The 16,904-nt window shown below is 34.6% G+C and overlaps 1 protein-coding gene across 1 annotated transcript in view; it reads right to left on the bottom strand.

Moving 5' to 3' along the window:
- Nucleotides 1–16,301, bottom strand: part of COL24A1 (collagen type XXIV alpha 1 chain) — a 322,594-nt gene extending 306,293 nt beyond the window's left edge. Inside the window, exons 1-2 of the mRNA XM_006149476.1 lie at nucleotides 16,256–16,301; nucleotides 7,640–9,015 (exon numbers count right to left, since the gene is read on the bottom strand). Of these exons, the coding sequence (XP_006149538.1) occupies nucleotides 7,640–9,015; nucleotides 16,256–16,301 (1,422 nt within the window). The remainder of the gene's footprint in view (nucleotides 1–7,639; nucleotides 9,016–16,255) is intronic.
- Nucleotides 16,302–16,904: the final 603 nt, after the last annotated feature.

Genomic DNA, 16,904 nt, shown 5'->3' with positions numbered 1-16,904 from the left:
GGTCACGCCGCAATCCCTTCTCCTCCATTCTCCTCTCGGGATCTTGGGCACGCACGCATACGCGCCCGGTGTGAGTCTTAAGCCACCGGGTCTGGGACACGAACCGCAGTCGACTACGTGGGAGTCCAGCGACATAGCCATTACACTAACTGCTGGTTCCCCCAAAAACGTCTCTTAAGAAAATAAATAACATCGGGACCAGCAGTTGGCTATGTCACTGGACTCCCATGTAGTCGACCGTGGTTCTAGTGCCAGACTTGTTGGCTTAAACTCATGCCAGGCACGTGTGCACACGTGCCCACGATCCCAAGAGGAGAATGGAGAAGGGATTGAGGCATGGTATGCACACGCGCCGGCATGAGTTTAAGCCAAGAGGTCTGGGACTCAAACCCCTGGGGGGTGATTTCTCGCTTGCTGTCTCTCTCTCTCTCTTTCTGGCGAACGCAAGTGCCCTATAACAAAAAAACCTCTCCACAAAAATAAATAAATAAATAAAACTGTTTAAAATACACCTACAAGTCAGAATGGGTTGTTTCTTGTTCAGCAATATCCATGTTGAATTTTAAGTATTGGAAATACTTTCTTTGCCTTCATTAACGGGCTCAACCTTAAAATCAATAATTAATTAAGAAATGTGCTGAGTTTAAAAGGCCACATATCAATTAAATTGGTCTTTAGAAATACAACTTTCTGGTAAATTAGTGGTCTATTTAAAAATCTTTATGTTCCTAAACCTCCACTATTTGAGAGTAAAAAAAAAAATGAAGATAAAGGGATTGCTAGGTGACCTCTCCCTGTTGGGAGTTCTTTTCCTTCCTAGTTTAAAAAGGAAATTGTCTTCTGGCAATTAATCTGCATAACAATCTTCACCTTTGATCATCCTGTATCTCTGTTTTGTGCCTTTAAAATATAAACTTTCTATCTTGTTTATCTTATGAATTGTACCTATTCAATAGACATTTAGGATTAGAACAATTAATGGAAAAATTATTAATTAAAAAGTAATGCTAAGATATTAAGTGCACACACAGAAGTAAAAGCAAGTTATTCACTGTTTTGATAGACTCAAGATATCTGATTACATCAGGGAATCAGTCACAGCATTAATTAGTTTCTATTCTGGGCAAGAGCAAGCTGGGAGGAATGAGGAGGCTTCAGTTCTTTGCAAGGGGTGTGAAGATAAGCAATGTTTGGCAAGGCTGCAGAAATCAGGGTGGAGCTAATCAAGACAACTCTTGGATCCTCAGTTTGATAAAGTATCTTTAAGGTAAAGAATGCTGTTTGCGATTCACTCACTGAAGACAGTCAAACCCTTTATGGTCCAGAGCAGGGTTCTTTGGGAAATGACAGCAGAAAAAGACTGCCTGTGAGCTCCACTGGAAGACATCGTACAAAATTCTTTTCATCACTTCCCATCACTGCGGCAGAGCTTTATGAACTTGAATTGTGGATTTGCAACTCAGAACTACTTTAGATTTTTAAAACTGTGCACCTGTTGGGGACTTTATGGTAAAACTGACCAAGAACATTTCTTCTTCAAAACAGACAGCTTAGACAGCTGAGCAGCTATGCCTGAGTATCATGGATACTCATGACTTCTCTGCCATCATGAAAACTTTATGTTGTTTCTTTTTTGTTACATCTCAATTCCTAATGTCTTTAATTCTTTCCTTTTCCCCATGGGAAAATCCATGGAACCATAATCAGTGGTTAACTTTAATTTGAACTTATGTCCTAGCACAAAGCCAGAATTATTGTTAAGTTTATGGACTAATGCAGAAAAGATTTCAGAAAGGTTCCTGGAGATTTACTTTTGGCAGCAATGGGATACTGGTTGTATTTAAAGCTTATCCATAAACTGGAGAGGATTTTAAAAATTTATAGCCAATAAGACCTCCTAGGGTTTCAGGTGGGTAAAAGCCATCCTCCACAAGGTGAATGATTAACATACATGTTTAACAAACAAACAAAAAAAAGCTTAATGAAATATCATCCAGCTTTAAATTTCCTTTTTGTTCAAATTAGGGGCTTATGTTTGATACCTAACTCAGTCAAATTAAAAAAACAGGTAATGTGTTTATTAAAATAACTGAAAGTTCATTTACAGTAATCCTAAATGGTGGGTATAAAAGGCTTTTGGTTTTTCAAACTTTTTAATATTTATATTTCTTCTAATAGGCCTTTAGGTTATTACGATTTATGTTACTAGACTAATGACACATGTAAATACCTCTTTAAATCAGGCCATTTTACAAAAAGCTATGATCCTCAATCTATCACACACCAATGATGGTGAACAACATGGCTCAAATACTGTTAAATTACCTGAACAGGTTACCTGAACCTTAACCTGTTTAATTCAGTTTGACTTGTTTCATAGAAACTTTCATTAAGGAGTACACCTTAGTCATCACATTAGTCTTCCTGGTGCACTTTATCCTCTCAAGTCTTAAATGCTTTGTATGCAACCATCCATCGAATGGTGAATGGTCTTGTTTCTACCAGATCAGTAAAAGTGCAAAGGGAGACCTGTTTGACCTGTATGACATCATGTTCAACTTGTGTAATACTGACTTGTGAATTTCATGCTGGAGACTGGAGAAAACACATGATTTATACGCTGCGAGCAATAAAATGTCATTTTTATGATGGTGACAGAGAGTGGGGTAAATGCCCCAAGTTTTGGTCCATCTCTCAAACATTTGAGAGGCTGACCAAAAAGGGGGAAATGATTAAACTAAACTATTTTGGCCTAACATGGCCACTATACTTGCACACTTGGATTCATATGGATAAGCAAAATCATAGGAGTTTGGCTGTTTTTCTGAGCTAGTTGCTACATTACAGCCAATCACAGCAGTGAGGCTTCAGTCAATCACAGGCATCCTGTCTTTTAAACTGTGTTAATGCAAATACACTTCAGAATGTACCAACTCAAATTTTTTCCCTTCACTTTTTTTTAATTTTTTTTTTTAATCACATTCCCATTGCTGTACATAACACTTTTCTTTTCCAGAACTTAAATACTGAGTTGACCATGAGGCTAGCCAGAGCTGTCTGGAAGTCTGGGGAAAACGGCCCAATTTAAATTATGTTAAGATTTGCTCAATTAAAACTCTATTCTATTAAGTTGGTTTATTTTTCTTTTAAAAGTGCAATGATTAGGTTTAAAGGATTGGGCAAGCCATTGGAAAAACAATTCATGGCCAGTGAAGGTCAGTTCTAAAGAGCCAAGAATAGGGAAGGTGGAGCTGAATAGGAAGAACTCATCATTTTTATGATCTACAGCCAAATCTTACCAGGAGATTTCTAGTGGTGACAGGGTATACTGACCAGAGCATAAAACATATTTCTTCTCAGAGGGCCTGTGATACAAAGGATTTGACAAAAAAAAATCATACATGAAAATGAGAAGAAATGCCTCTGGATTGAAGACAAAACAAATATGGTAAGATTGTCTTTAAGGCAGTAATCCAAATTTGACTCTGTGTACCACTCAACCTTACTTCTCTTTGCTTCTCTCCGTATTCTTCTAAAGCAAACAGTAGTCGAGGTAGAGTTGTCTTTCTTTTGATATAATGTGGAAAAGAAATGGGAGGACAGAAACACAAATGTAAAATAGGTGAAAATCATTTATCAGAAAGGGAAATGTAGCTTACTCATTGTATTCTCAAATAATTTCAAGATGACATTTCTCTACAAAAAAGAGAACTCAAAGAAGAGTTACAAGAGATAAAAAGAACAGTAAAAGGCAATGAAATGTGACCAGATATCTTTAGAAAGATAATGAAAGATCAAAAAAAAATCATTAGAGATTAAAGTAATGTCAGAAGCAACAAAAACTGACTAAACCCAACTGAAAAAGCAGTAAAGAGATACAGGATAAATGAGTTCACACAAAATGAAATGGAAAAGGCAATCATGATGACATGATTGTAGAGAATACAAATACTATCTATCATAAATGACATTCAACATATGCAAGTTGGTATGCCTGAAGAAGAATACAAAAAAAAAAAAAAAGAAAAGAAGAAGAAGAATACAGAAAAATGGAATTGAAAAATATTTGAGAATATAAGGGGAGACTTTCCTATATAAAAAATAATCTTCAGATCAAAAGAGTAATAGAAAAAACTGATACAGAACTTAATAGGTCTAGTGAACTGCAAAGTTAATGAAAGAACTGCACAGGTATACAGGTGGGAAAAAAATGGGGAAAAAAAAATAGGCCAGTCTCAGACTTTCCAGAGTAACATCTACTTCTGAAAGTAGTGGGACAGTCCCTACAAGTTTCCATCATTTTATCAGCATTCATCCTCTTATTGGCTCTCTAAAGTCTACCTTTACTCTTCTACACTATGCTAAAGTTGGATTCTTACAGTTCAACAATGACTTTTCCATTAGAAGATCAACATCTTTCCCCATTTTTTCTCAGTCCTCATGCTCTTCCACTTCTCTGTAGCTTTTTGGCACCACCGATCCATTTCTTCTTAAAACTGCCTTTTTTATATGACTTCAGTGATATCATGCTATTCTCATATCTGACTACACAATCACATTTCTGTATTTTTCTTCCTATAATCAAAAATTAAACTTTTCTTGGGGACCAACAGGTGGCGTGGTGGTTAAGGTGCTGGAAACTCCCATATGGCCGACCCCGGTTCAAGTCCCAAAACCTGGTGGCTTGCTTTCTCACTTTCCTTCTCTGTCTCTGTCTCTCTCTCTTTCTGGTCAAAATTAAAATAAATAAATAAATGAATAAATACAATTAAATAATCCTTTAACAAAAAAAATTAAACTTTTCTCATGATTTGGCTCTTGATGTTATGCCATGTTCCTTTGAAGCTATTATCTAACTGCAGTTTTAGCTATAATGTTGACATTATAGCCCCTTCTTTGACCTTTTTCAATTCAGCTTCTTCAGCTTTTCCAACAGCTTGCTGAATTACCAATAGTATCTTACATTTCTAACTTATTTTTCTCTCCTAAAATCAGCTTTCTCTCCTAATTACTATTTTTAGTAATGCTGTCACTGTTCTCTCAATCTGTGACTTAAAACTTGACAGCCGTCTTAATTCTTTCCCTTTTGCTTGGTCTGATTATTTTCCTAGTTTTACCAAATGTTCCTTCAGAATATCTCTTCAATCTGATGCTTCTTTTGGATTTTCATCACCAACCTTGCTAGTGTTCCAGCCATGTAATACCAAGATAGTAATAGGAACTTTCTTTCTAGGCTACCAGAATGACTTTCTTATTGATACCTCTACTTGGAAATCTACAGAATTTACCACTGACAAGATAAAGTTAGAATTATCCATTTGACAAATTAAGACTCCCTATAGCTTGATGCCATCTAGCTTGGGTCTTTATTTGTCTACCATTATTCAGCCCAGTATCCTGAAAGAGTTTGATCTTTAGTGGCAGAAAACCTGGGTTCAAATTCTAACACTACCATGTAACAACAATGTTGTTGTGGACAACATTTATTTGTGGCCAAGTAAACTCCTCTGGGCTTCAGTTTCTTCACCTGAAAAATGAGGATAATAATACTCATCAAGTTTTTTACAAGATAATGTATGTAAACAATATGACAGAGCATCTTTCACAAGTTAAAAACTTAATAAAAGATGGCTATTATGCTAATTTCTCTATTTAAAAACATATCAGCTACTCTCACCTATCAAAACGTTATCCATTATTTGAGCCTAGGTCATAATTATCTTTTGCCTCAAGAACCTTTTTTTTTTTTTAAAGAAAAATTTATTTATTTTTATTTTGACCAGAGAGGGACAGATTAAGTGAGAGAGAGAGAAAGAGAGAGAGAAAGTGAGAAAAAAAGCAAGCCACCACATCTGGGACCCGAACCACAGTCAGCCATGGGGGAGTCCAATGCCCTTAACCACCATGCCACCTGCTAGCCCCACAAGAAGCTATCTTAAAGAGCTCAGCTTTAAGTGATGTTTCATAACGATTCCCTCAAAAATATTATTTTTCTTACCATTGAACATGCCTATGCCATAGAAAGCAAGCCGCCAGGTCCGGGACCTGAACCACAGTCAGCCATGTGGGAGTGCAGTGCCCTTAGCCACCATGCCACCTGCCAGCCCCACAAGAAGCTATCTTAAAGAGCTCAGCTTTAAGTGATGTTTCATAGTGATTCCCTCAAAAATATTATTTTTCTTACCGTTGAACATATCTGTGCCATAAACTTAGTTTCTATGTCTCAGCAGCATTTATCTTTACCTTGAGACATATTTATAAATGTACTCACTTTATCTGCATTATTGAAATGTAATTCCTGAGCAGATTGTGTTATACATACCTTTTTATTCCTGCCTATGTAACAGAGATGAAGTAAATATCTGTTAACATTATTGCTTCACCTACCAATGTTGAAATAACTTTATTTTCAGATTTACAGAAAAGATTAATGCTCTTATCATTCTGACTTTTTTTGAAGAATGTAAGTACTATTTTTAATAGTTGAATATGATCCATCCAGTGATTTAATTCTATTACCAACATGTTGATAATTGTCATAACTAAGAATTTATTTCTGTATAATAGTATTTTCTTCAGATTCTATTTAAAAACTTCTAACTACTCACTCTAATAACAGTTGTTCAGTACCTACCGAATTATTTCAAGTAATAACCACAAAGGAAATACAAGCCAAGTAAGTGATATCATCATCTCCTATTCTATGGTTTCTGAAACTAAAACGAACACTCATCTTTTCTTTTAATTTAATAAATGAATACCTTATGGTACATGTTAGTCTGTTTAAAATTTTGAAAAAATTAATTCCTAAAGGCATATAGGTTGATTATTTAAGGTATACAAATATGAAAAGCAGTAACAAAATGTTTCCAAATTGTGATTTTTGAATGACTTTAAATTGTCTTAAAATTATTTCAGTGGCTTGGTTGTTTTTCTTTCTGGTTCATTTTAAGTTTTGTTTTCCTATTGAATAGATTTATAGGCTGAATGCCTCTTTTAGTCTCAGGTAGGTAGAACCTTTATTGACCCATAAAATGTAAATTAACTATATCATTAAATGAGATTCTTCATGGAAATTATTAGTACTTCATTTAGAATGATATCAGGCTTTATTTTTTTCCTAGTCAGTGACTCACTACGTAATAGTCACCACCTAAAACTTCATACTTTTTTAATCCATTGATACTGTTTTGGTGAAAAATATTCAATTTATTTGATTTTTTAAATATACTGTTATATCCTTCTCTTATGGTTATACATTAAACCTATGGGATATGTATGTGTGAAAAAAATATATATATAATGTAGATCTATTTTAGCAGTTGAAGTCCTGATTGAATTTCAACTGAATAAGAAAAATATAGAGTTTGCTGATCAATTTACCAGAATTAAGTTTGCCAATTAGAAAATTTCAGTTTGCCAATTAGAAAAAAAAAGGGGTGGGAGGGTGAGAGGATACTTTAGTCAGGGTTCTCTGGTGGATGTGTTATAGTAACCATAAACTCACTCACTATACCAGGGTTCATATCTGTGGCAGAGCTCAACTGTTCTGTATTCACTCTGGAAAACTCTCTTTCACATGTATGGTAAATTAGTACATTAAGACATATTAAAGCAATAACAACAACAAACAACTTACTGGCAGTCCAGTGTCCCCTTTTGGCCCTCTTAGATTCTCCATTTCGAACATTGCATTAAGATCCTCATAATAATAATAATCATAAAGCTCAGTTTCATAGCTATTTTCGATGGGATAAGTAGCATCAGGATAAAATTCACCTTCCTTCCTGAGATCAAGATGATTATCCATAGATGGATGATCTGTCATTCTATAGAAGGTTGTGTTTAAAATCTGTTGCATTTCCATGAGTTCATTAGTGTGTAGATTTGCTGTGATGGCTTTCTTGAGATTAGTAATTGTATCTTGTTTTATATGTGGAAGAACAGATGATGATGGTGTCTTCTTAAACAGTGATAGACCAGTTACTCTATCATGTTGTGTGATATTCTCAGAAACATTGAAGAGAAAAGAACTAAATTTACCCTTGGTATTCATTCTTGCCTCAGTGAGATAATGATCAGTCATGGACAGGCTTAAATTTGTTTGAGTGTGTTCCCCAGTGATGATTTCTTTGGTAGGAATCCCAAGGTTTATGAGATCCACAGCTGAGACATTTCCTGAATGAAGAGAAGTTATTTGAGATCTTGACATTTGGTGTCCTTGTCTTTTATGCACTGTTGCAGAATCACTATTTATGACATTTGCAATGCTTTTGCCTTCAGTAAATGTATCCTCTGATGGTACTCTTTCGCTAAATCCTTTGGGCTGGGAAGAACGTTCTGGTGTTGTAGTTGTTATGATAGTTGTGTGAGGAAGGTTTGTCCCAGGTTGGTATTGGTCTGCATGGCGACACTGCTCTTTCACATATCTGCAGTAGTCTGCAGATGCTTCTACAGAAGGAATAATATCCAACTGACATACTATTCCTTCAAAATGGACAGAATTATTATTCATACTTCCTAGGGTAAATATACTGTTAGAATCAAAAGTCTGAAATTCTGAAATAGTCTCTCTGCTAAAATATTTCTTTCCACACTCAACAAACATTGAAACAACTTGGTTTCTAATAGTAATGGCAAAGGAGTGCCATCGCTCATCATGAACACTGTAGTTGAAAAACACAGATTGCTTTCCACCAATATGTACTACTAATTTTTTAGGTAGTAATTGTACTCCTAACTGAAGTCTATTTTTATTTCTAATGCTGAAGAGAAATGCATTGTTCACTCTCTGTGATTGTAACCCAATCAATATTGTAAATGGCTGTCCTAAGTTGACTGGTAAAATTTTCATTAGAGGTGACTCAATATAAGCATCATTTTTTAAAATGATGCCTGACTCTGTTAAATGGAAACCCTGAGGTAATGGTGTAGATGATGATGGTACAGCAGTCACTGATGATGAATGTCTTACATCTTTGCCTCCAAGGCCTAGTTGATGAAGAACATCTATGCCTGGAAATTAAAAAGAGAGAGAGGAAGAGAGAAAGAGAAAGAATCTTACTCTTATGCATTCATGTGTTCATATAAATGTTTGAGTATGAAAAAATTCTTCCTTGTATCAACAGCATTTTCTAAAATAAGCACCCTCTGTCAATAACTAGTTCTCAGGTAACAAGAGATAGGGAAGGGGAGAGTAAGACATTATGCTGAATAAAGCATGTGCATGCACACACTCCCATACCCACACATACATTATCTCTAAACCTAAAATTTAACTAATGAATTGGTTTAGTTTTCTCACTTTTTCCATTTGACTAGGATTATTTACTTCTTTTTTAGTTTTTTTTTTTTTTTTTTTTTTTTGACTTAGGGCACATGTGTTTGCTGAAGAGAGAGAGAGACAGAGACAGAAACAGAGGCAAGGAGAAGGAAAGTGAGAAGTCACTCCCCAGGAGGGATGGGCACACTACAGTCCCTTCTCCTCTATTCTCATCCCGGGACCTTGGGCACACAAGCACACAGGCCTGGTGTGATTTTCCAGATCCAGGACTGAAACTGTGGGAGTCCAAAGACATAACTACTGTGCCATTTGCTGGCCCCAGAATTATTTGTTATCTAGTTATGTGTATGCGTGTGTGTGTGTGTGTGTGTGTGTGTAAAAGGAATATGAGTTTGCCAAAGAGAGACAGAGAGATGGGAGAAGTGGGGAAAAAGTACCACTCGTGGGGAATAGTCATGCAGCAATCACTTCTCTCTCTATCTTTTTGGGATTTCAGGCATGTGCACACATGTGCCTGGCATGTTTCTCAAACCACAGGGGCCTAAACCATGTAGTTAGCCATGTGGGACCCACCTGCCTTAGAGCCAAGCCACTATCAGGCCATAGAGCCAACCCACCTCTTCAACTTAAAACTTAAAAGCCGGAGTCAGCAGATGGTGTGGTAGTTAAGGCACTGGACTCCCCCATGGCCAACTGTGGTTTGAGTATTGGACTGGTAGCTTGATTTCTCATTTTCTCACTCTCTCACATACACATGCCCTATAGCAAATTAAAAAAATAATAATAAATTAAGTAAATAATTCTTTTTAAAAGTTAAAATTTAATGATGTATATGTTACAGAGAAACATACAAAAAATTAGTGATTTGAAAGTCATTTATAAGTTCACACAATTACTTTATTAATTTTTCAGGTTGTTCTCTAACCTGTTTAAAATTATAAATCACACAGAAGCTTTCCCTGTGCCTTACATGTGTTGTACACATGTAGTTTGGTCACCAAAATCCTTTGATAACTCCTGGACATCGGAATTTAAATTTCTTTGGTTGGTGAGCACTATACTTTTTCTGTCCCTTCCAAGTTTCTATCTTTTCCATTTTTCTCAGTCTTTTATAGCAATTTTATCCAAAAAAAATTTTTGTTCTTTTTCCATATTTATTATCTAATATGGATTTTATATGATATGGATTTTATTTAACTGTAGATTTTTCTGAGTTATCATTTATTGTAATATTACCAATACTTGTCTTCCCTACCCAATTCTAAATTCCTAGAAGACAGCTGTTCACTTCATTGTTGGATCTCTACATTAGCTTTCTTTAAAACAGGGACCAGCAGATGGCAGGGTGGTTATGTTGGTGGACTCCCACACAGCTGACCACAATTCAAGTCCCAGATTGGTGGCTTCAAAATCACCCGTGTGTGTGTATGTGTGTGTGTGTGCGTGTGTGTGTGTGTGTGTATGCACGTGCACATGTGCCCAAGATCCCAAAAAGAGAATGGAGGAGAAGGGATTGTGGCATGGCCATTCCCCGGGGGTGGGGTGGGGGGGGAGTGCTTTCTTACTTTTCCTCCCACTGTCTCTGTCTCTCTCTCTCTCTCTCTCGAGTCAGCACACATAACCTCAGTCAAAAATGTCTTAAAAAATAGTTTTATGGTTTCTGTATGAATGATCTTGCCCCATTGGAATCCAATCAGATCTTATGTGTACCTTGAATCACATAAAATTAACTGCCACTTGTAAAGAATGATAAATCTTTTCTTCAAAGTAAAGAACAGCTTAGTCAGCTGTATGGTATTTATTATTGTTTGGACTATAACTCTCCTACCCACATCTTTGCGTATATATAATTATCTCCAACCAGAAATGTTAAAATAATTTTGATAAGTTATGAAAAATAAAAGTTTCTGAAGATTAGCCAGGAACATCTGCATCACCTTAATTTATTTTTCTTTTGCAAGAAGTTAGTAGATATTTGATCATTCATGTTGATTGCAAATAACAAAATATAATGGGGAATCTCAGTTCTAACTCTAACAACTATGTACAACAATGAAATAATTACTGAATATCACTCATGTGTCATCTAGCAATACCATTAAAATTTCTCATTGAAATCTTCACAAAGCACTAAAGTCTTTTATTTAGGATTAGAACAACCATCATTTTATGCATAAAATAGTGGTAACTTTGTAACAGTTTTAAAGAATATAAATGTCTGTATCTAGATATTGTGTGGCTATGTGAATCAAACATTTTACCAGAATATTCTCCACATCAGTGTAGAATTATATGCACCTCTAAGGTTTTGGGGACAATTTTAAAGAGGCATCATAGGATCATAAAAATACCATACTTCTCATATTTGATCTTTTAAATTTATGCAGACTTTACAGTTTAGTACATATTAATGCTTTGTGTTTTACTATGAAATACCCATTTCTTACCAGCTAATCAGTTAACTGTACCCATCCCCTATGTTCAATGAAAACATACTCCTAAACCATGCCATGTTAGTCTGTGATTTGGGGCACTCTTGCCCAGTGTTGCCTACCTCTAAGGGTGTACATATCACAGTTTAATTAAACTGTGGGAGAAACACTGCTTCTGCAAAAATCACAGTGCAGAAGAATGCACAATCATAAAGCATATGAAAATTATACTTCTGTGACACCAAATAAGTCTCTTACACAAAGCCAGTCACATGTGTGTGATAGCAAGGGCTGCTCTTTGCCCCCAAGAAAATCTGCCCTTGAATATAACAAGGACTCCTGACATCTGATCCTATTAAATGGTAATATTGGGAAAAGTATTTGAAAACTTCAGCATGCATATATATGTTTTCAGTATTTCTTTATACATATATTTCCTTCAATTTTATTTTTATTGGAGCTTTTATAACAAATAGCTGTGTGTTAAAAACCAAATGTCTTTGAGCATTTATTACTGAATCAATTTTTCTGCTATGAACCATGATTGCCTTCCTAAAGTAAAATCTAATGCTAGTTATATGTTATTCTTTTGAAACCTTGCAGGATTCTTAACTAATAATTTATGCAGAAGCATTGTATTACTATTTATGAGTTAAACTGATTTTTGTTTTTCTACCATTGTCCTAGCTTTACCAGACTATAATACTGATATTTCATTATTTCCTATGAACAGAATAACTCAGATAATTTTGAAATTATCTTCTTTTCTCAAGAGTTACATAAAACTCATCTCTAAACCAAATTTATTAGATTGGCCATTTCATTCACTTCCTTAATTTCTTCTATGTAAATTGATTTATTCTAATTTTTACTGTATCATTTGTCAATTTTAGAAATTTATATTTTTCATAAGATAATAAATTTTCTCTAGGCTTTAAATGTATTTTCCAGAGATTATCATGTAATATTCTCTTACTTTTTAAAAAAAATTCTATAGTTATCTCATTTTTCTAATTTTTAATGCTCTAGTCATTAAGTCAATGTCATTCTTGGTCATTTCAAAAACGTATGAGAGGACTTCAAGGAGTTTATGAAAAAAATGGAATTAAAGTACAAGTTTATTTTGGTGCAAAACATTTTTAAAGTTCATGCATGGTTTTTTTATGGTACACATTTTCGTGAACTTTTGTTGACCCTTTGTATAGCCTTTCGATTTGTTAGTCCTATTGTTGTTTGTTTTTCTGTATCACTAATTGGTTTCAGCATTTATCTTCATTACTTATTTCCAGCTTTTTCTTATTTCTGCATAAGAGTACTTAGTTCTTTGTTTGTTTCCTTAAAAATAGTCATTTAAGCTCTAAATTTTTCCAAGTACTGCTTCAGGTAAGTCTCACAGAGTTTGATATGTGGTGCTTTCATTTTTGTTGTTTTCTAGAAACTACTTTTATTTGTATTTTTTCTTTCACCCAAATGGTTTAAACGGTTTAAATTTCCAATTAACAAAGGTCTTTTTGTTTTCTGATTTTGTTATTTCAATATAACTTAAAGCATTGTGATCAGAGAATGGTGTCTAACTTGCCCTTTCTATTTTTGAAACTTAATAAGCCTAATAAGTGGTTAATATTCAAAATATTTCATAAGCACTAAGGTGATTCAGAGTGAAAAATTTAATATACTATTGGGTTGTTAGGAAAGACATGACACATTTTTGCATAGAAAAACACAGAAGGATATATCATGACTTCCCCAACAATCTAATATTTGTACCTTATTGTTTACCTTATTTATATTCTCTATATTCTTGTTTATTTTTATGTAATTAATCTTTCATGGACTGAGAAGTAGAGAAAGTTTCTTACCATTAGTGTGCCTGTTTGTCCTTTTAGCACATGTGGTCTTTGCTTTAGGCATTTCAGTGCCATAATTTTTATATGTAGTCATAAAATTCATGAATTGATATGGTTCTATGCCATTTTTATTTATAAAGAGACCTTCTATGTCTAGTTTTTGTTTGTTTTTGGCATTACCTTACTTGGTAGTAAGACTAAGTTCCTTTCCCCCACTTTCTTTTTGTTTCTACTTGTCTTATATAACTTTTATAACTTATATAACTTATATAACTTTTCCCTTGTTTTCATCTACTTTGAAACACAGTGTTTCATGTAAATAAAAAGGCATTGTATTTGTCTTGTGATCCAATTTGACTTTTTCTTTTAATATATACATTAAACCTGTTTATGGATATGATGGTTTGGTTATGTCATACTGGTTTATATTGTTTTATCACTCTAATTTTGTAAAGTTTTTTCACTGTGTGGTTTGTTTCCTTAGTTTTTGTATATCGCTCTTTTGAGATTTAGAAAGGTGGTTATTTTTATTCTAAGGGTTACCTTTAAAAGTATAAGTTTACATTATGCTCTAGTGCTTTCTTTAGATATGTCCATTCTACTAGTTCCCCGGTTATCCACAGTTTTGCTTTCCATGGTTTCAGTTACCCATGGCACAGTATGATTAGATACTTTGAGAGAGAGAGAGAAAGAGAGAGAGAAGAAAAAGAGAGGGACCAGCCGTTAGTGTAATGGCTATGTTGCTGGACTCCCATGCAGTTGACCGTGGTTCGCGTCCCAGACCTGGTGGCTTAAAACTCACCCTGGGCGCGTGTGCGTGCGTGCCCAAGATCCCGAAAGGAGAACGGAGGAGAAGGGATTGCGGCGTGATCATCCCCCCTGGGGGATGATTTCTCACTTTCTGTCTCTCTGTATCTCTCTGTCTGTCTGGCGAGTGCACACGCCCGATAGCAAAAATCTCTCAAAAAAAAAAAAAAAAGGGAGAGAAGAGAAAGAGAGATCATATCCACATAACTTTTATTATAGTATTTTGTGATAATTGGTCTATTTTATTATTATTGGGTCATTAGAAAAGTCATGACGTATTTTTCTATGCTAAAAGCTGTCATGACTTTTCGAATGACTCAGTGGTTATTGTTGTTAATATCTTACTGTGCCCAATTTATAAATTAAACTTTTTCATAGGAATGTATGCATAGGGTAAAATAATACATATAGCATTTAGTACTCTCTTGGTGTCAAACATCCGTTGGGAGTCTTGGAATCTATACTCTGTAAGTAAGCAGGGAAAACTGTAATTCTTCCCTTGAATAATGTATCCCTTTTCTTCCCTTTAGTACTTTCTTGGGCCATGTTAGTCAATAGGTGTATCTTTTTTACTATTTATCTTTTTTGGTTAAATATCTTTATATTTCTTTTATTTGATTTATCAACTTTGAAAAATATAATTTCTGTTTCTTAGATGAGGCAATTTCAAAACTCATTTTACCCCCATCATTTTTCTCTCTTCTCTGATTTTTCTTTCTTTATTTATTTTTGTTGATTGTACTGTTTCTATATTGTTAGTTCATATGGCATTTATATTCTTCTTTATCCCCACATTTTCTCCTGATAAGTAGAGGCAGCCTGGTATAATAGTTTCCTTAGTTACTTCTCTTTTGCTGAAACTTATTCTCTATTCATTTCCTCAAGAAGGTTCATGGGAACATTTCCTAGTGTTGGCCCTTTCAGAATTGTTTGTAGCTTTGTGTGTAAGGTTACATTGGACATCAAATTCTTTGTTGATTTTCTTTCCTTGAATATCTTGTAGTTGTTGTTCCACTATGAAATACTGATAGTAGAGAAATGTAAAGTCAGTTAATTTTTTTTCCTGATAAGTGACTAGACTTTTTAAAATCAGCATGCCTAAGAGTTTTTCTTTGTCCCTAAAATGAAGTAATTTTTTTTAGAATGTGGCTCTATATTGGTCTTTCTGGATGAATGTTTACAGGTTCATGTTATACACATTCATTGTACAGATTCAAGGCATTTATTCCATCAGCAGAGTTTTCATGAATTGTGTCTTCAAATATTTGTTCTGTTTCATAGTTCAGTTTTCAACTTTAAAAATTCCTGTCATGAGTACATCAAACCACTGCTCTCTATATGTATTATTTCTCTATAATGTTTTAAAATATGTTCATTATCATCAGGTTTATTTACTTGATTTTCTTATTCATATCTTCTTTGTGCTTCCTACAGTATCAAATTTCCCTTTGTATTCCTTCCAATATCATCTTGATTTTTAAAGTGTTTTTTTTCTATGACTTCTGAGTTTACAAACTCACAGTTCATGTCTTTTTAAAATCTTGCAATTTCTTCCTTTTCCCTGAGTCCTTACATTTTTTCTTTATCATCTTTCTTCAAGGAGGTGAATTTTTTTGAAAAAAAAAATTTGGTCAGAACTTTTGTCTGTTTAGTAGCAATATTTTTTATGTACATTCTTATTTTTGCTGTTGTTTCCTATTTCTTCCTTGTTATATCTTCCTATTTATATAGTGTCAACTCCTCTTTTTATTCATTATTTCATAGCCCAATGATTTTTAGAAGGATGCTGGGGGAAGGAGGACAATGTTTTCCAAATCTCAAAACCTAAAGGCTTTGCTTCATTATTACCAACATTTCCTTCTAAAATGACTTTCCTATAACCCTACCTTCTTCTCTGAACCACATCTTGTCCAGAACTTCTAAAGCCAACATCACAACTGTGCATGCTTCTTCCTATGTATCCATTTCCACCACTACATACTTCAGAATGAATCCTAAACCTCAGGAAACAGATTTTTGCATTTTCTGAGATCTATTCCCACCAAACCATTTAGCTATTATCTGTGTCTTTTTTCTTGTACTTCCTCCTAGGTATCTTCTGCCCCTCCTAGCTGCTGTTGCACTTGTGTACAAAGGCTAAAGGTTGAATACTTAAGAGTGCATGCCTCAATGCCTCAATTTGGCTTTGGTGCCACATTCTGATTTCTTATTCTTGACTTTACCTCAGAGGGTATCTGTTCTTCTCAGCTTATTTTGGGCATTTTCAGATTCTATTAGTCCCCTGGTTTTGCTGAAAATGAAGTTTTTAGGTTTATTTATTATTTCATTCACCTTATTTCTTTTGTATGAAATCCGAGAAGAGAAATATCTCATAGTTTCAAGTTGATACTTAAAATCTATGCTCATCAAGTAGTGTAGTGGTTAAGGCCCTGGATTCCCACATAGCTGATCATGATATGAGGCCTGGACTCGGCGGTTTAAAATTCATGCTGAGTATGTGTGTGCACATGCTAAAAATCCCAAGAGGAGAATGGA

Source organism: Tupaia chinensis, unplaced genomic scaffold (genome assembly GCF_000334495.1).
Source record: "Tupaia chinensis unplaced genomic scaffold, TupChi_1.0 Scaffold000263_1, whole genome shotgun sequence".
NCBI classification, from domain to species: Eukaryota; Metazoa; Chordata; class Mammalia; order Scandentia; family Tupaiidae; genus Tupaia; species Tupaia belangeri.
This window is presented reverse-complemented; position numbering and strand designations above follow the sequence as displayed.